Source organism: Calonectris borealis, chromosome 7 (genome assembly GCF_964195595.1).
Source record: "Calonectris borealis chromosome 7, bCalBor7.hap1.2, whole genome shotgun sequence".
Classification (NCBI taxonomy): Eukaryota; Metazoa; Chordata; class Aves; order Procellariiformes; family Procellariidae; genus Calonectris; species Calonectris borealis.
Genome location: NC_134318.1, coordinates 21800010 through 21819439, shown reverse-complemented (window position 1 = coordinate 21819439; position 19430 = coordinate 21800010). Strand labels below are relative to the sequence as shown.

The window sequence follows — 19430 nt, the reverse complement described above, 5'->3', positions numbered from 1 at the left end:
CTGCCATTAGCTCAGAAAGTTCAACCCATCCCACGACTGGCAGCCGTGCAGCACCCGGGGCTGCTACCATCGCCTGCACCCACAGTCCACACCGAGCCCACCCGCCTGCACAGCCCACCGACCCCGCTGCCGCCGCGAGCGGCCGGGGGCAGAAGGACCCTCCTCCTCGCACGGCAGCCGGGCAGGACGGCCGGCGGCGGGGCAGACGCCGCAGCCCTTGGCCGTGCTCGCACCGCCGGCGGCGGCGCGCTCCCCAGGGCTCGCCGCGGGCGCCCCGACAGGGAGGCAGCGCGGACCTGCGGGGCCGAGAGCCGCCCCGGCGGGACGGAGGGTGAAGAGCACCAGCCGCAGCTGCTTCCGTGCCGGCTCGTCTCGGACCGCCCGCCCCGCACCCCTCCGCCGCGCCTGCAGCGGAGCCGGCACCCACCTGCAGCGAGTCCCGCTGGGAGAGCAGCCCGAGTGGCGGCGCAGAGGCGAGGCGCGGCGGTGGGAGGGGAGCGGCCGCTGCCCGTCCGCCTTCCCCTTTCAGGGCGGCCGGCGGCGGGCGCGGGCGGGGCCGGGCGGCGCAGCCCCAGCCCCAGCCCCCGGGCCGCCCCGCCCGGCCGGACCAAGCCGTGCGCTCGGCCGCACGGAGGCAGGGCGAGAGGGTCGGCGGGGGAGCACGGTGAGCCGCCCCCGCCGCGCCGGCAGCCCGAGCAGGGAGGGCGGCAGCTCCCGCTTGTGCCTCCTGCCAGGCCAGTGTGTCAAAGCATCTCTCCAGTGACCGGTGCTGGACACTATACGGTCGCTCGCAGGGCCAGGACCCCCTCTGCGGGGTCTGTGAGGGGAAGGGAACAGGGGGCTGCACACGAATTAGTCAGGACAGCAAAATGGAAAGGATAGCACAGAGGGGAATTAGGCTACCCTTACAGGTACAGCACACGCCAGAGGGGGATGTCCTGTTAGTCCAGTTCCAGCATTAACCACAGCTGAAACTGCACCAGTGATGCACAGGGAAACTAGGCCTAAGTGCTCCATGGGTGCTCCAAGTGCTCCTTTACACCAGGACAGCAGCAGAGATGTAGGTTAAGCCTGCCTAGCAGCTGTAAGAGCTTGCGAAGGGAGCAGTCTCTTCCCTAAGTATCAAGCACATGGAAGAGCATGCAGGTTTGAGAGTTTCACAAAGCATTTCCCTCCCCCAGCACTTGTTGCACTTACTCAGTGCATTCTTTGCATCTGCTGGGAAACTTCAGACAGCATTACATCTTCTCCTACAACATCATGTTCGAGGTGGAGGGCTGTGGCAAACAGTGTTGCTTACAGAGCAACTGACAGCCCAGTCTGCTTGGCGATTCTGTTCATCCCAACATTTCCATAAAAGCATAGCACAAAGGGTAAAAATAAGTATTACAGCACACAATACCTTCACCAGGCCCTACCTATTAGTAAGTTTCTTTTCCCTACACACATGGTCACAGAGCAGGAAGAGATCACAGTGGACACAGAAATTACTTCTTTTAACCAGGTATATACAGAACTTTTCAGTTATACCTATTGTTTCTTACTCCCATGGGCTGGTGCTACTTAAGTTTTATTGCCAGCTGCCACACAGCTGGTACTGTGGTAGCAATACTGGAGAAGACCTAACAAGATATTCTGGTGTGAAGGGACTAAAGCAGCCTCAGTTTGTCTTGGTGTAAGTAAATATTCTTCCACTTGTTTTCTCCAAATTTTTTAGAGAGTCATTCCACAGCCAGTTGCACAGGCCACCTTTCACTTCTGAAGACCTGTTACATGCACATGAGCATGTGACTAAGGAGACAAGAACTGCCTGTAGATAGGTGTAGTCAGACATACCCATTCAACTTCAAGAGACAGTGCAACATTAGCCGCAGCACGGACACCCTCCCTTTTCCCACGTGCTATTCCACACCTTTAACTATCAGATCCACTCAGATTACAAAGGCAGCAATCTTTATTTTCCGAGACATTTGTGTGATCACACTTAAAATACCCCCAAAACGTAAAAGTTTTTAAAAGTTTAAGAGTTCCAAATCTAAGTTCCTGATAAACAGAAAAAAGAGCAAATGACAAGTCACAAGCAAGATGATGTTCAAATCCCCAGAAAATACTCTCTTCCCACCTTCCTTTGGCCTCTAACCTTTAGTTTCTTGTAATAACTGTGGTCTCCTAGGCCTCTCAGCACTGTAGCCTAGAATCCAGACACCAGAGCAATTGTGCAAGCCAGAGGGGAAGTCCTGAAAAATGCTCATTGGAACAAGTTGCAGCTCATGTATATGGGGTGGCTCATCAAGTCTCATCCAACTGTCAATTATGTGACACTGCTTTGCACACAAATGTAGCTTCCTGTAACAACAGGGCTCTTCTCATTGTCACACTTTGGGGAGGGAATGGAAACACGGAAATCAGACCCTGCATAACCTCTCTCAGTGGCTGGCAGTTTCACAAGATGGGGTGAGCAGTTCTCCCAGCCCACTACCCCGTTTCCCAAACATGCACTACCGCTGTTCAATTCATACTGGCTATGGGCTCAGCAGACTGCTCCACAAACTAAAATTAACTTAACGCACCTAACAGGGCAAAAAATTAGTTGAGGGAGCCATTTTCTACCAGATGTGTGTTGCACCAGAAATAAGGAGGCAGTCACACAAGTGGAGGGAAAGCAAGCACTCCTCTCAACAGCAGTAAGCCATTATATTATCTCAGTTGCTCATGAAAACTCAGTTTAGGCTGCATGTTACTGAACTTGTTTGAGGCTCCCCATACCGAACATGTACTTGTAGCTAACACTTCAAACCTTACAGCACCAGTCTATTTGCCTCAGTGCTATGGGGAAACTGGCATTTTACTTCTTGAAAGGGATCTAACAGATGAAAAACAGCTCAAAGAGCAAGTGATCCAATACAGAAAAGAAATTTAAGGCATCAATGATACATTCATCTTGACTCCTAACAAGCTGCACAGCACATTGCTGGGAGTAAGCCTAAGCCGGCATGTTTTATGTTCAGAGACAACAAGGAGTCACACTGCAGTCAGAGTCTCTGAAACAAAAACACAACAAAAAGCAGACCTGGGTAGAAAAGAGGGCTTTTATCTCGTCTGCCTCCTTACCCATTCCCACAGAGCCAAACATCACAACCTCCATGCAGTCAAGAGTTTCTGCACACCTCCCCTCCCTAGCTACATGCCCAATGAGAGTGTTATCAAGAGTGCCACAGCAGTACTACAGAACTTGGCCTTTCTAACAGCTCCCAACTTGCAACTGCAACCAATACAGCTACTCAACTATTAAGGTGTATTTAGACTCTGCTTCTGGTTAGTACTCTGGTTAGTGGCCTCAACAGGAGTGGAAGGAAGAGGAAGGTAGGAATTTATTGCAAGGTGAAACCATAAAAGAAGGAAACAGAAAAGAGGAACCCTGTCACACTGCAACTGTGAACTTGAAGTGTCAGGTGGGGGTGGGGATTACAGCCTAAGGGTTCAAATCAGTTGTTGCTCTTACAGTAACTAGCCAAAGGCAAGTTACAATACTTGTTAAACTGGCTGAAAAAGAAGCGAGAGGTTAAGATACAGGAGAATGATTTCTCCTTCTTCTACTAGATGGGCAGGAAATGGAAATGAAATGTTACTGCCAGCCTTTTAAAATAAGACTGTAGAAAATTTAACTCTTAGAGGTCACCCTAGTGGTGCCAATAACACCAGCTCAAGGATGGTTCCAAATTAGGGGCATAAACCAGAATTAGAAATAAAAGGGGGAAACATCCAACCATTCTCCCATATCCCCACACTGGAGCTGCCTGCCCCGCAATGGGCTAGGGGAGGTAGCATTCCAGGCAGGCTTGACATCTATAATGTCCACATGCCCATCCAAGCCATTCCGGTGAGCAGATGGTTTATGAATTCCCAAGGAAACATTTCTCAGTCACTTTCAAACTTGACGGAATTGACTTGGGTCGATATAGTGCCCCCACGGTAGCTGCCTCGTTTTTTCTTTGTCTTCTCATGGCGGAAAGATTTGCCTTTAGTGAATTTCAGGATATTGTTAGCCTTCTCACCCCAGTCACCAGCTGCTCCTTTCTGTGAGAGATGAAGGGGGAGAGGAAAAAGAAATTCAGGGCAGTACCCAAGAGAGTAAAGGCAATGCTTTGCAATACATCCTACCCAGCAAACGCCAGTACATTAACACTGGAACTAATACCACTCTCCCACACACCTCCTGCCAGCGCTCACACACCTCCTAACAGCACCTCCTGGTGGAAAAAGTTCCCACCAAAAAGACTGCCCACAGCACGCCAAGGCTGCTCTGCCGACCTGTATTTGCAGAGGCCAAGCGTTACCACTTTGGGCACTACCTAGCCCTACCTTTGCTTCAAATGAGTTATCAGCAACTCGGGCATCCACCTCAATCTCTTCTTCCCTTACGCGGCGGAATGGAGAGGCTGGCTGTTAAAAAGAAACAAAACGAGATACAGTAAGCGCATACATGCGCGTGATATTCCCTCAGTGTCAACCTCTTGTCTCCTTGCCCTGCAAATATAAAGCCCTATTCAGGTCACCTCAATCTAAGTGTTTCTCAGATCCATAATTCTTTCCCTTCTTCAGGTCAGGCAGCTCAGGGATGCTCCTGTGCAAGCATATCCAATCAACCTTTGCCAGAATAACATTATGCACATATGTGCACTACCTAGGGTTCTCCAGACAAGGTTCAAGTGCTTGAGGAGGGAGCAAAACCACAAATAATCCTGTGGGCCCAATCTCCCCCCAAAACCCCAAACTTTTTCAGGAGGCAGAGATGCCTCTCCCACCAGTCGCCACAGTCTACCCTCACTCACCTGTTTCACCTTGGGAACTGTGTGTGGTGTTTTGCCTTTGATCTTTGCCTTTTTACTGTGTGGTGTCTCTGGCTCCTGAACATCTTCCCTCTTCTGTTTCTTCCTGATCGTGCCTGTTAGATGTACAGCAGTAAAACTTTAAAGGGAGTAACTGCAGTGTTGGGAAAAGTAATGATATCTCTCCCCCAGAATGCAAAGCCAGTGTTGACACAGGTGTGAGAATCAGTCTCTGCATTACCTCACCCAGAAAACAGACTGCTATAACAGACACTAATAGCCATTGTGGGTCAGCAAGGATTTTGCCATCCTATCGTAATGGATAAAGATAATTTTGCTGCCTTGCTGTCACTAACAAATCTTGTGCGCGCACAGATGGCAACTGGCAACAACTGTACGGAAATGTACTTCATGTTACCACAAATTCCATTGCCAGCAGATATGCAATACAGACAAAAAGGATCACACCAAATTAAAAACTAGCCCTTCCCTCTCAGTACTGCAGCAGATGGCATAATCTAATAGCACACAGAGATTAGACTGAATATTGTTTAGGAAAGGCTCCCATTCATGCTTAGCTCAGTAACATTGCCTGATAGACCCACTTCCCAGACTGTAGGTAATACCTCCATTGACTTTTCCAGTCTCTTCTTCAGAGCTGCTTTCACTGCTACTACTGCTGCCACCAGCTGGCTTAGACTTCAGGTTGTTTGCTGCTGGTGTGGATGCTTTTGATTTCTCTGTGGAGGCAGTGGTCTTAGAATTGTTCTGTACCCCTTTCCCTGCCTTTTTGGGCTTCTCATCCTCTTCGCTGGAACTATCAGATGAGCTGCAACTACTACTAGAAGCAGCTGCCTTCTTCCCCACAGTTGCTTTCGCTGCCCCTGCAGTTTTGGTGGCTGGTTTCACCACTGGCTTCTTTTCTTCTTCTTCACTGCTTGAGCTATCAGAGTCAGAAGTGCCTGCTTTGGGAGCTGGGGTAGGTTTGGACACTGGCTTACCCACTTTGCCAGCTAATTTAGCTGGAGTGCCTTTCTTCTTCTTCTCGTCCTCAGAGCTGCTGGAGCTGCTATCTGAATCAGAGCTACTTTGTGCTTTCTTTGTGGCAGCTTGTGACTTCTTTGTTGCAGGGGTTGCTGCTTTAGTTGTGGGCTTCACAGGGGCCTTCTTGTCAGAGCTATCAGAATCTAGAATGGAAAGGAAAAGAAAATCAAGGCTAAGCCCTATTCCTTCAGCATGAAGCTAATGTACAGATTCAATGTTGATACACAGTGCACTTCATTAGCTGCTTGAAACAACACTGCAATGGGTATTCCCATCCAACTGCACCCTCATACCCTGCCTAGAAACAGAGAGGTCTGAGCAAGCACAATGTGCATGTGGAAACTCTCCTTTTCTCCTGCCCAATACCTGAACTGTCTGAGGAGGAACTGGAGTCTTTCTTTGCTTGTCCAGGCTTGACAGCTACTTTTGCTGGTTTGGAAGTATTCTTTATCACAGGTTGTTTAGCTGGGAGCTTACTCCTTACCTTCTTCTTGTCATCTTCAGAGCCAGAATCTAAACAAAAAAAAAGTATGTTTTTTAAGTTAATAAGCTTCTGGTGCAAGTTACTTTAGTAATGACACATACACAACTCATGGGGAAGTGAAAAGCAAAATGGGTTGCGGCTCGAGGCTGAGCCACTAGATAACTGGCAATAAGCAGCATTTGATGAACACTTGAATGGTCAGGGGACAGTATTCATTTTTCCACATATCTTCCTTGTTGGAAGGATGTGGAAACAAGCAGTTTAAGTTCTTCACTAACGCATATACAAGGAAGCAGATATTTAGAGAATAATGTAGGAGAAGAGGTACAGAATAAGGGACTGGAGAAAGTACAGGTATCACCACGAACAAACTCAGGGAGAAGAAACATCGAGAAAAGAAGCTATGTGGTAAAGATCAAAGAACAGGCAAGAAATAGGAGATAAAATTGACAAAGCAGGGAAAGTGAGACAGCAATAGCACAGTATCTCATTTCAGCTTTCTATTTCCTGTATCAGATGTGCTTTGCAGCAGTCTGAGGATGGACTGGAGACTCCTGCATACAAATATGCCTTTGTATTGTGTGTCACAGCAATCTGGAATGCTAAGTCTAATCTATTCCAACATTTCTGAACACTTTAATAACAGTAATCAAAACCTTGTCCATTTGTGAGAAACTAGGCAACAAAACCAGAAAACATATAACTCCTGCCACTTGTTGAAGGATCACACAGTCTAGTGCTAGCTGCCTGCAGACAGACAGGCAGCTGCCACCCACAGTCCCTGCCGTGCCACCAGAGATGTTGAGATATACAACAGAAGCACCTTGAACTTGGAGGGGAAATGTAGCACATAGGTAACTTACATGGGAAATACAGCATTGCAAACCTTAAACCTCATCGACGGAAGATACAAAGCACGCTGCCCCTATTTCTAGGGTCACATTAGGAGAAGGCATCTTTTGAGTTGATTTTGAACTTGGTATGGTGATAACATTTTGTATTTCGGAAACTTCTCCCAAATACAATGGGGAAACAGAAACCAAAATCTTAAGACACAGATCCTTAAAAAATGTAGACATTAACCCTCCTGGAGAAACCTGATACACATGATGCCCCACCCTTTCCATACAGCAATATACAGACTGTTCTGCACCTGCCGATAGTCTCATTGGTGTCTCATGGTCAGACTCCACTCTGCATAGCAGGCTGCTGTTTTTCAATTTCACATCTTGTCAGCTATGGAGACGGTGAAGCTTTTGAGCTCATACGCTAAGGATCTTAGCAGATATACCACTATACAGCAATCTGGCCAATAAAAACATTAACACAAAAAAATCAAAACTTTATTTCTTGAATTACCTGAGTCACTGTCGGAACTGGATTCAGCCTTCTTGGTAGTCACAGCTTTGTTTTGGGGGCCACGGATTGTTTTAGCTACTACTGCTTTGCCTGCAAAACCAAGTTTAAAATTAACAGGCCACATCCACATCAAACCTTTGTTCCAAGATCCAAACCTTTTCAGATGTGAAAAAGCTCCCTTCTCAGTGCACCAGCAACTCAGCCAGCACATCGGAAACCAAGTAAGTACCTGGCCAGCTGCAGTAATGGGCCTGGCTTATTCCCACTAAACTAGATCCTGCTCACTTTTCAAACCAACACGTGCAAAGAAACCCAACCTGCACAGAGTTTGGATCCACAGATTGTACAGTGTGTTGTTCGGGATGCTTTCAAATTACTCAGAAGCTTCCAGGGAAGCAAACAGCAACATAGACCAAAGTCAAATGGCTTTTTCAAGGAAACCAAGACATGGCCAAAACATTGTCCGCACCATGTAGTACTTCCTCTGCAGCCTCCTCTCCTCACAACATACCTATTCCTCCCTTTGGGGGCACCTGCTCTGCCTCGTCACTACTGTCTGAAGAGTCACTGCTCTCAGCCTTTTTTGCAGGAGCCTTGGCAAGGCCCTTCTTTGTCTGCGCAGCTTGAGGAGGTGGTACAGCACTGTACTGACCTACGAAGAGAGACACAGCATTCAGATGCCTGCATGATAATGCGAGCAGCAAATGAGATGTTTGCTGTAGTTAGAAGAAAGCACTTCTGCTATTTCGTTCCATTTATTCCCCTTCCGTAGCTACAATCAAAAATACCAGCTTATAATTTGAAAGGTTACACCCATCCCACTGCTACCTGCTGTTCCTACCGTGAGTTTAACTCTCCTCTTAGGGTTCAGCTGACCCAACCACCTCTGCAGAAGTTTCCTCTGCATTTTTAGAAGAATGGGAGCTTGTGTTGCCAATTTTTTTCAGAAAAAAACAGAAATGTCAATTGTTGATTGTTTTCATTTACTGCCTTCTCAAATCCTCTGGTTAGAGAATCAAACTGAGTTTCCATGCTTGATCCTCCACTCAGATCAGCTCTCTACTGGAATCCTAAAAGCGCTGTACTATATTGAACAGAGGCCCATTTAGCCTATCAGCTGGATTGCAACTGAACAGCCCTGGATACTTCACAAAAAAACTAAAAAAGCTTAAATTGCTGCAGTTACCAAGCAAACCAAGCAGAGTCTGTCACAATCTCTCTCACCCCCCATCCCTTGCTGAGGGAGGAGCTGAATTGGAAGCTTAGCCCCAACAGCACACATGAAAAGAACTGCTGTATATCTTGTTCACAATACCACCACCATCACCACCTGGAACCTTGTGTGCAGCAAGACTTGCCTGTGTCCTGCACACACTTCTCCTGGGACAGCGGACTAGCAGAAAGCATCCTCCCACACAGCAGCAATGGTATTTAGTACTTACCAGACTTCGGCTTTTGTTTTGCAGGTGGCTTTTCATCATCTGAGCTGTCAGATGAGTCCTCACTACTGGAACTTTCCTTGGCACGTTTGTTTTTCCCTGGACATGCTTGAGTGGCTGCAGGTTTCGGCAAAGGTGATTTCTTGGGAAGAGCCTTACCATAAGAAGGAAAGAAATACACATTAAAAAAGTTACAGAAATCTTGTGGGGACAGCTGGACGTAGATCTTGGTTAACTCCATGCCTCACTTAAGAGAGAAAATTTTGAAGACAAAAGGAGAAAGATTAATGAAGATTCTCAAACGCAAATTTTAAGAAACACATGAGCATCATGATCTTTCTGGCCACTCTGCTGTTGTTTTCTGCTGCATGAATCCCTAATGAGGAGCTCCTCTGACTAAGAGGCACAGAACTGACTGAAATGGTAGCAACTGCCACTTGATTAAACACAACTATGATTATTTTTGTGTTGCAGGAAATATTTTTAAAGTCTCTAGTGGAAAACTCAAAGTTACAGATAGCTAAGCAGAAGAGAGTCATGCAAAAATGAACATATAATGGAGGCTACAATATGGTTATGACACAATGAGATGTTCTCCTGTAAAAGGAAGGAGCAGAGGAAGCGGTAAGGAGGTGTTAGGGAAGAAAGCCAGTGCATGGAGAGGTTCTAGAGCACATAATCCCACTGTATAAAGGAGAAGGAGGTATAAGAGCCACAAATGCTGTGCTCAGCATGTGCAGTAGTCTGTGTCTTTGTCTACATATTTCACAGTCCCTTCAAGACAGAGATACACCTAGCCTTACTAGACTTCTACAGTGCTCATGAGATTTTTCATGGTCTAATTTACCTTCTTCGGTGCAGCCTCTTCCTCATCAGAATCTTCACTACTGCTGCTACTGTTTGCTGCTTTTCCATTGACCACCTTAGCGGCTGCCTGGGCAGCTTTACTTCCTTTTGAGATAAGTAAAAAGGGACATTAGAAAATACGCTATGGTAGATGAGGGGTAATTACATTCAGCATAAAGTATCATAGAGAGAAAAGAACCACAGGAAGCCATAGGGCAGATTAAGGCAGTACTGCAGAACTGTTGTTTTATCCTACTGCAAGGTTAGAGAAAGTTTTCAGAAAACTGTCCGTTCTAGCTTATTGGAAGTTCCAAGACTAAAGGCTAAGTAAAGGTCTTCCCTGCTCTTTGAGGGGAAGAAACTGGCAAAAGCACAACTTAAGCAGTTACGATTGCTGATTACAGCTACTTACGCAAAACAATGCAGCATTTGGGACCACATGTTTTATTTGCCATCAGTTCTACACCTCTTCCATGTCAGAAATAGACTGGATTGGAGTGCAAATGGCAGTGACAGCAGATTTGCAGACTGATATGTTAACACATACGCCTCTGCACGGAAGTACAGCCCCCTTCACTCCTCCCCTGGCTTTTTTGGTTTTGCACTTTGACTCACGATACACACTAAGAAGTACCTGATTTAGGTGTTGCTGGTTTTGGAGGCTGTTTCTTTGGTGCTTCTTCATCTGAGCTACTTGAGTCAGAGCTGGAACTCTCTGCTTTCTTCTGAGGCTGGATTTTGGTTCCAGCTGGCTTCACCACAGGTTTTGCACCTTTCTAAACAACAGGAGGGAAAACTGATTAGCCGCTGTGGCCATGAAAAGAAAAAGAGGCTATTAAGTACCGAGGGACACATGTACAGAGAGTATAAACAGCTGTCTTTCACAGAGGTTACCATTTTGACTTGGAAACACCACTCTGCCTAATGGATAGGGCCTGAAAATCCCTGGACAACAATTTTGCTCTGGGAAACCTCCCAGCAGCCCATGGGAGACTTCCTTTGCACATCAGTCTCCACTTCTGCCTCCTCAAAACAGGGCAGTTCTGGGGCTGGCACTGTTCTCTTCCTTCTCCAGATCACACTAGTTTGAAGACTGAAAATACTGACTGGGCAACTCTGGTTGGTCTCCTCTAGTGTACACCGACATCATTCTTCCTCCTCCCCACTTCTCAAGACCTGACTGCAGCAAGAAAAAGGAAAGAGAAGATTCTCTTTTTAAATATACACATATATGTAGAAAAAAGTCAAATTTATTTTAGTCAAAAGTAAGCCCTGGCAGTCTTAGGATAAAAGCAAGGAGCAGACTTGGATATGAAACAAAGTGGGTGCTGGACATGAAGTTAATTTTTCACAGGAGCAGTCCAAATGGCACACCATCCACTACAGAAATGTCTTCTTACATTGCACCTGCAGCAGTCTAGGCACTTCATAGTTCAGGAAAAGCGAGCCCAATATCAGAGAGAATTCTGCTGGTCAAATTTGCTATTACCCATCACTATCAAACATCCATTAAAGAGGCTGGAAAGAAAAGCTGACCTTTGCTGGCTGCTTCTCTTCCTCTGAGTCTGAATCATCACTGGAGTCCTCGCTGCTGCTCTCTGCCTTCTTGGCTGGAGGAACTGCTTTTGCCTTGGGCACAGCTCCTGCTTTAGCTGCAAATAAAAGACAGCACATGTTGATATAAGTTAATTCACAACTTTCCTGTACCTATATCCTGCACTAGTGTGCATCAGGGCAAAAGGATATACTAAGGTCATTAAACCATGAGTGAAGTTCATAACACAGACTTTGTTTCTTGAGCAAGTGTGGCAGAAGAGTCCAAAATGGGTAGGCAAGAGGATAAAACCAATTCTAGATTTTATCTTTGTCACGTACACATTTAAGTGCAGACTTCTATCACCAAAAAGGACACCCCACAAAGAAAGTGTCCCCACAAACTGAGATAACATTAACTGGGTCTGCACACCTTCCAGCTTACAAAAACCTGCTGAACAAGCACAGGCTTCGAAAGAGAACCACTGCAGTGCTGTGTTAAGGTTCCAGACACTTTGCTTAACGTGTCTGGAAATCCTTCCTGGTTACTGATTGCTTTTTAATAATGTGGAGCAAAAGAAATAATTTTGCCTCAAGTTGTATTTGCACCTGTCCTTATCAAACAAAAATCAGATCTAAATTCAAATTCAGCTCTGGGATGCCTCAAGTTGACGACCAGTTTTCTTTCTGTGTCTCTCCCTCTCCCTGTCTACTCCTTCTCTCCCACAAATCTACTGCTAGATACACACAAACTTGCATACACTGTGATTAAGACAAGGCGTGAGAACAATTCCAGACAAAAAGGGAAAAATACAGCTCACCACATATGAAAGTGCAGTGGAGGGACGTATTTTTTGATAGCACTAGGACACAGACTTGAGAGAAACGAGGGTAGTAACCTCACACAAGCAGCTGGTGAGTAAGGATACTTGGCATTTCTCTGGAACTCGAGGATACCGTGGACAACTGCCCTGCATCAAACAGGTGACAGCGCCCACCAGCACAGAGGAACCTGATAAATCCTAGCTGTGCAGGATTTTTGCCAAATTACGTATATTTTAACAAATGTGAAAGCACTTAGAAAACCTGAATCAGTTTTCCTACAACAGCAAGATGAGAAACCATTCTTTAAAGCTCTCAGTGAAACTGAGAGTCCCTGGAAAATAGCATGGGGAAAAAAAGTCATGAGGTAGCTACCTCCCATGAAGAGAGTACCCGCCCAATCTACATGCACTCAAAAACCAATTTCACTCAATATTTAAATCAACACATAATTTGAATGTGCTGAAGCAAGTAAGAGTAACCCTGCCAAGATATCCTATCAGTGAGCGTTTGGAAAGCAGAATCTCAATATAGAAAGGTAATGAAGATGCCACTTCCACAGCACCTTCAAAACTCAACGCAGCCTTCACCAGTCTCCGCCAAAAGAAACAAACTGAATGGCTAAAACTTTCTAGGAGACACAAACCCTTATGTACTTAAATTATAACTGGATAAAGAGATCACCCTTAGCTACGATGAACATAACTTCATGTCATGGGCAAACAACCTGCCAGAAACAAGATCAGTCAATAGAGACCCAGTCCTTGATAGCTGCCGAAGGACTTCAAATGAGCCGCTGAAGCTGAGCCCTGTATCTCGGTAAGGAGCCAATGTCAAACAGAACCCTGGCCTGCCCTAGGGCCGCTCACAAACCCCACCTGGTTTCTTGGCTGGGGGCGTCTCGTCCTCCTGGCTGGAGCTGTCATCGCTGCTGGAGGACGGCTTCCTCTTCGCCTGGGTGCCGTTGGGAACGAGCTTTCTCTTCTTGGCCGCCGGAGACCTACAGGGAGAAAGGCTGAGCTGGGGACTACGAGGCGAGGGCCGGACGGCGGCCGGTGCCGGAGGGAGCCCGGCAGCGCTGCGGAGCCCCCCCGCCCCGGGCCCGGTAAGCGCGGCCCCCGCCGCCGGCGGGGCACTTACTTCAGCCAGTAACTGAAGATGTCCAGGAGGGAGGCTGCGTTGGGGTCCTGCTCCTTCTACACCAAGAGAGAGGCCGCGTCAGTCAGCCAGCCAGCCTGCCAGCCGCCCCGCCCGCCGCCCCCCCGCCCGCTCACCGCCGCCGCCTCCCTGGCGAAGGCGCGCGCGGCGCCCTCGAAGCGGTTCTCGCGCAGGAAGGCGAGCACGAAGGGGAAGAGGTCGCTGGGCACCGCGCGCCACTCCGCCATGCTGCCCCGCCGCCACGTGCCACCTGCGCGCACGCGCGCGCGGCGCCACGTACGACGTGCGCACGCGCGCGCGCCGCCTCGGCTCCGCCCTGCCCGCCATGTTGGCCGGGGCGCGGTAGAGCGGAGGCCGGCCCCGGCGTGCCGGTCTCGGCGCTTGGCAACGGCAGCCCCACATGCTGGCGGGGCGGGTGGGAAGGGGCGCTGGGGAGGGGCCCGCGAGGCATTCACCCCGGCGTGAAGGGATTTGGAAAGGCCCCGCTCAGTGGCGGCGCCCGCGTCTGGGTGAAGGCAGCAAGCAGGGCGGGAAGGCAAGCACTGAAGACCCAGGCCTGAACTTAAATGGAGCTCCTGGGCCTATGGGCAAAGGGTGGGTGTGGAAGTCCCAGGTGAGGCTGATCAGGACAAGCATGGCCTGTTAGTGTACTTGGGACCCTGATAAGGAGGAGATTTCATTCAGCTCTTATACATTGCCGTGGCTTAAATTAGTCATTTCTCTGCTGAAGTTTTTTCTTCTCTGAAACTGAAGGTTTGCTCCAGTGAACACAGTGCTCTGTTCTTCTTGCCTTTGTGATGGGGCTTGTTTTGATCCTCTTCAATAGAGTGTACCATAAAGCCTGCTGAGGGCAAAGGAAGAAGAGAGTCCTACACTGAAAGTCTTGAGTTAGGGCTGCCAGGGTCAAACAAGCAGCAGTAGTAGGTAGGTAGTGTTATGCTTCTTACATTTCCCCTACCTAGCCCTCTGCTCTTAACCATCTCCAGATACTGCTGTGCCCTGGTGGGCAGGGATTCTGTCCCTCTGGTGTGCAATTAGGTAGTGCCTGCTGAACAAATACTTGGGCAGGCTCTGTGCCCAGCAGAGCACGCCTGGTGCTCATGTCTCTGGAAGGAGCCACATTTGCAGTGCTGGGGAAATAAAAGCAGCTCATATAGTGGTAGATTGTACTGTAAGATTCTGTCATTTGGTACAGGTGCTGTTGCCTGTAGTGTAGAAAAGGGACGTTTAGCTGAGGGCTTGTTAGATATGTGTACTTTGTTTTCAGATGCCCCTGATCTGGCCTTCCCCTGTTATGTACAAAATAACTCCGGTCTGTGTTGCAGAAAGGAAACTGTTTCCAGGAACCAGTATTTCTCTTGGTTCTTGTAGCTTCCATCCATAGTAAGCTACAGCTGCAAGCTTCATCTGCAAAGCGCAGCACAAGTTCTGTGCTTTTGTCTGCATCAGAAAGGAAGAAATGCAGCCATTGCTGGTAACCTGTCCTTATTTTAAGTCCTGCTGTCTGAAGTAACTGCTGTGAGGAACCAGGGAAATTATTGGCTGTGTTTGCTTCACTGGCTCACTTTGCTTCTCGCCTGGTTAGCAAGTATCTCCCTCTCTTGCCAGGCCTTTGCCAGTTAGGTCTGTTCCCAGATGCTGTGTGACCGCTTCTCTTCAGCGGTGGGTGTGGCTGTCTAGGTGTGTTCCGTTGCAACTCTCCAGATGACCTGGGAGGGCAGTAACCGGGCAAGGAAAGCTATTTCATTCTAATATTCCCCAGGGCAGTAGTTGGAGATCCTGGGATCTAAAAAGCAAGCAAATTCAACTGATTTATACTACTGCTTGTGAATTCCTTTGCTCCCCTCACCTACTCCTCATAGGTCTTTTCAGTCCTTCCCCTTGGCTGGCATATCTTTCGTTAAGGCTGCAGGGAGAGCTGCTTACTTCAGAAGAGAGCGTTCCTGTGAGAGGTCTCTGCTCTTGCCACTCTTTTCATGGCCAAGAAAAAGTGAAGAGTGATGGCATAGGTATTCAAACACTTGCTGAATCCTTTCCTTGTTACCCCTCAAAAGTACCTAGCAAAAAACCAATGGCTCCAGAAAGAGCAATCTACTCCTTTTCTTTGGACAGGGATAAGACAGACCCTTGAAAATAATGCTGCAAATGGAACTGTGTTCATATGCTGCAGTGAATTGAAGGAAGGAAGGTTAAGGCCTGTACAGTCAATTTTGGGCAAGGGTGGATGAAAAGCTCCCTCTATTTCCTCATTTTGTTCCTAATTCATTACAAGCTGTGTAACACTTTCCCTTAGGGCAGCCTAATGTTCTGGAGTGTGAATGGGCTTTCGCCTCAATTTGTCATCTGAGTTTTCAGGTGGAGGTTGCTGTAACAATGTGCTAGCAGTTATTTTACTTAAGCTCCTTTGAGGAGGCATATTAATTTCACTTTAGCAGCTTAGGAAGTTTAAACCCTAAAGAGGTTTCCTGTGGGCTTTGCATTGATTAAATAAAATACATAGCATCCTAAGTGACACTGATACGGAGAAGCCTCATGGGTTTTCACTAAGCAGGAAGCTGACTCTCCTAGTCCTTTGTATGATGCTGCAAAGCTTTAAAGAAAAAAAGAATTTAAAAGCTTGTACCAAGAAGCATGTTGGAATCCTCATCTAACATCAGAGATATGATTTTGGTTTTAACTTTCATTCTTATTATTTTTATTAGAAGATAAACAGCTTTACGAGGGAAATAATGTGGAACAATCATTATGAAGTCATATACGTGGCTATCCATCTGTTTTTCTTGTTCTTAATATATGTATATTATTCCATAATAGTCAAAGAATTTGGCAAGAGACTCTAGTTTCCAACTAGTAAATCTTTGTCCCTCACATAAATCCCAAGTAGATTCTGTATTTGCACACTTCTCCAGTGCCTAGATATTCTTTATTCTATTGTACATTTTCAGGAGGATTCAGATGGGGAAGTGCTGGTTTCTTCTCTGTATACTTGCAGTTTCTCATAAGGCTGTATCATCAGGAAGTGTTTTTTATCCTAATTGTGGGAGCAAACACTCTTTTTGGAAACAGGTTGTGGCACACAGTTTGTAAGCTTGAACTAGGTTTTGGGTAAAGAACGATTTGAAGGTAACAGGAAGAATTTGACCAACTTCTAAGAGCTGATTAGTAGGAAGCAGTTGGTTCCTTACTGTTTGTAACCAGCTCTGTTCTAACACCAGTGTTCGTGACATTAAGCAAGCTGCACACAAATGTCCTCTAACTGCTTGGGAGTGACTATCTTGACTGTGAATCCAGATTGCAAGGAATCTGCTTTTGCTTTACTAAAGTGCAACAATGAAAGACTTCGCTGGTTCTTGGCAAAGAAATGTTTCTGAATGCAAATCAGTGCAAGTAGGTTTTCCGAGTTTGCAAGGGAATAGTCTGAAATAATTATTTAGGCAGAATCTCTTGCTTTGTCTTCAGTGACAAAACTGAGTCCTCTCCAACAGTGTCCTTCCGCTGCTTATTTTCTCTGTATCCAAACATGAGCACAGTCATATGGAATCTGGTAAATCTAAGTTAAAATACTGCATCTTCTGGAGGAAAACGCAGAATATCGAGTTGCTTCATTCTTTATATGAACAACTTTTTTTCCCGTAGGAAAAAATAAAAATCCTTGCTTGTAGGAGACACAAATCAAAGCCTAAGTTAAGGGTGTGCATAAAGCAGGTCTCGCTTGTTCTACAGCCATTGCTCTGAGTTTCTTGTGACTAAGGATAGGGAGTTTCTGTACCCGCGTAACACATAACCTTTCCTCATTGTAGCGCTGTTTCCTTGGCCACCTATGGAATATATGATTGGAGCCAGCTGGAAAAGGGAGTTTCCTTCCTATGGCAGGAGAATCCTGCCGTGTACCTGGAAGGCGATGCACCGCCGGCCCGAACGGAGCCGAAAGCAGCTGCTGGCGGGCCGCCCTCCGCTGCCGAGCGCCCTCCCGCCCCGGCCAGGCGGCGGCGGGGCAGCGCGGCGGGAGGCGGGGCCGGGCGGCGGGACGGAGCGCCCGGCCGCGGTCGAGGAAGTGGCCGCGGGAGGGACGCGCCGCTCCGCGCCGCCGGCGATGTAAGGGAAGGGGAGCGGCCACTTCCCCGCCAGCCCCGGACCATGGCGGGCCCCGGTAGGTGCCGCGGCTGCTCGCCCCGGGAGCTGGGAGGAGCGGCGGGGTTTCTCCGCCCGGTTGTGCTGCGCGGCGGGGGCAGGCTGGGGGCGGCGGGGCCGGGCGGCGCTGCCCCCTGCGCTGCCCCGGCGAGCCGAGGCTCTGCGCGGCAGCCCAGCCCTGTGAGCGAGCTGTCCCGCGCGTTGGCGCCGGTACGCGGGGAGCTCGCGGAGCGCGGCACGCTGCCCGCCGCCTGCCCGCTCCCGCTTGCGGGGCGGGGCTGGTGCGCGGCGCTGCTCGCCCCTGGCTCTTCTCCGCTGCTGGTGAGAGGGGAAGGAGGGTCCCTTCCCCGAGTTTAGGGGAGCCCCGGGGCTCGTCAAAGCAGCGGTCGCTCCTTTGTTCGCAACCAGGTTGCTGCGCTTTCCACGTTATCTTGCTTCGCTTGGCTTGTGCTCAGGGCAGGTGCTGGCAGAGCTCTCCTGTGTCTGGAGTGCACTTCGGGTTGGTTGGCAGTTCAGCTAGCTCTGGGGGAGGGTGTTCTGTAGAGGAATCTGTCCCTGCTCAGCCTTTACCACCTAGGTGGTTTTCTGTGATGTTTTGTAGAGAAGTCGGTTCTTCCTAAATACTGCTTTATCCCCCTACATTTGCATACTTCCTTTTTGGGGTACGACTTGATGCCCCTTGCCACAGTGGCACAAGATCACAAACAAACAGAGCTAGGTTGCTATCAATGAAAATGTTTTAGCTAACATGCACGTAAAAGTGGTTAGAATCGAGCTGCGAACTCCAGAGGGAGAGGGGTTTAACCTATATTGTGTAAGTCTTGCTAGTGCCCAATTTGCAAGTTCCCCTGCCTGCAGGGAAGTTTACATGTTTTATCTAAAAAAGGAAAAACGTGCCATTCTCAGGGTGTGAAGTAACGTTAGCGTTTCACTGATGTGTATCTCCTTGTGATGTAAAAATAAGCTAAACAGAGACCTCAGGAGATTTCTGGGCAAAACTACTTTTCTCCTTATAAACAGAAGATGATTTCACAGAGACTCTTAAAAGTAGAACAATATTAGCTTCACATATCGTAATGCAAATTTTGTGTTCCTATCACTGAATTTTGGTTCGCAAAACTTTTATCTACTTTGATCCTGCTACTTCCTCTTGCTTGTTTGCAGCACTTTATTTAAAGCGAAGATTTTCTATTCCAGTCAAAGTGAGAGGTCTTGCTAGGATGTTAATAATTATTGCATGTGATCACTATTACTTCGTTATGCATTCCAGCTAGGCAAAGAATGCATTCATTTCCTCATACATCACTTAAATACACACACTTCGGACACTGAAGTATGTAAGGTGCTGAGGACTTCTGTTAATGGCCCACCAGCAGCTTCTAACACTTCTTGGAAGCACTCTCTATTTTAACAATTTGATTATTAAGACACTTTGGGTTGGGTTTCATTTATATCATAGGCAATTGTCTTTCATAGGAATTGGATCCCCTTCTATCAAGGATGGATATTTTGGACTGCCATATTCGTGTAGCTTCCATACATGTGAATCCCAAGGCAAACTGATAGCAGGCTAGGTAGCGCTTTTTCATTTAGTCAGAATTTGAGGTGGAAAATAGATTTGCTTGCCACTGCATATGATCATCTGAATTGGAGTAAAGGATTTGTCTGTCAGTTTTTTACCTGGTCTGTGGGCAATGAGAAGTGATGGTCTACTTAGGAGGGGGATGTGAAAGGTGACACAGAAAAGCTGTGTATTATTAGAAGCCCTAAACTTGCTTTATGGGG

The 19430-nt window shown here is 47.7% G+C and overlaps 2 protein-coding genes across 5 annotated transcripts in view; one reads left to right on the top strand and one right to left on the bottom strand.

Moving 5' to 3' along the window:
- Positions 1-1936: 1936 nt before the first annotated feature.
- Positions 1937-13773, bottom strand: NOLC1 (nucleolar and coiled-body phosphoprotein 1). 3 transcript variants are annotated; one of them, XM_075154502.1, is made up of 14 exons: positions 13631-13773; positions 13497-13552; positions 13235-13356; positions 11538-11653; positions 10636-10777; positions 10003-10106; positions 9159-9309; positions 8228-8368; positions 7717-7806; positions 6240-6386; positions 5456-6016; positions 4833-4945; positions 4363-4443; positions 1937-4077 (listed from the first exon to the last, which is right to left on the bottom strand). In XM_075154502.1, the coding sequence occupies exons 1-14, from the start codon at positions 13739-13741 to the stop codon at positions 3919-3921; spliced, it is 2094 nt and encodes a 697-aa protein (XP_075010603.1). In that variant the 5' UTR covers positions 13742-13773; the 3' UTR covers positions 1937-3918. The 3 variants fall into 3 exon arrangements, with proteins under 3 accessions (XP_075010603.1, XP_075010604.1, XP_075010606.1); XM_075154503.1 differs by lacking the exon at positions 8228-8368; XM_075154505.1 differs by lacking the exons at positions 11538-11653; positions 13235-13356; positions 13497-13552; positions 13631-13773 and adding an exon at positions 10896-10991.
- A 3757-nt stretch (positions 13774-17530) lies between these two features.
- The window catches only part of PIK3AP1 (phosphoinositide-3-kinase adaptor protein 1), a 46926-nt gene continuing 45026 nt past the window's right edge, over positions 17531-19430 (top strand). The window contains exon 1 of one of the 2 annotated variants that reach the window (XM_075154498.1): positions 17531-17664. In XM_075154498.1, coding sequence (XP_075010599.1) covers positions 17652-17664 — 13 coding nt within the window. In that variant the 5' untranslated portion in view covers positions 17531-17651. The remainder of the gene's footprint in view (positions 17665-19430) is intronic. The other variant, XM_075154496.1, reaches the window with a different exon arrangement.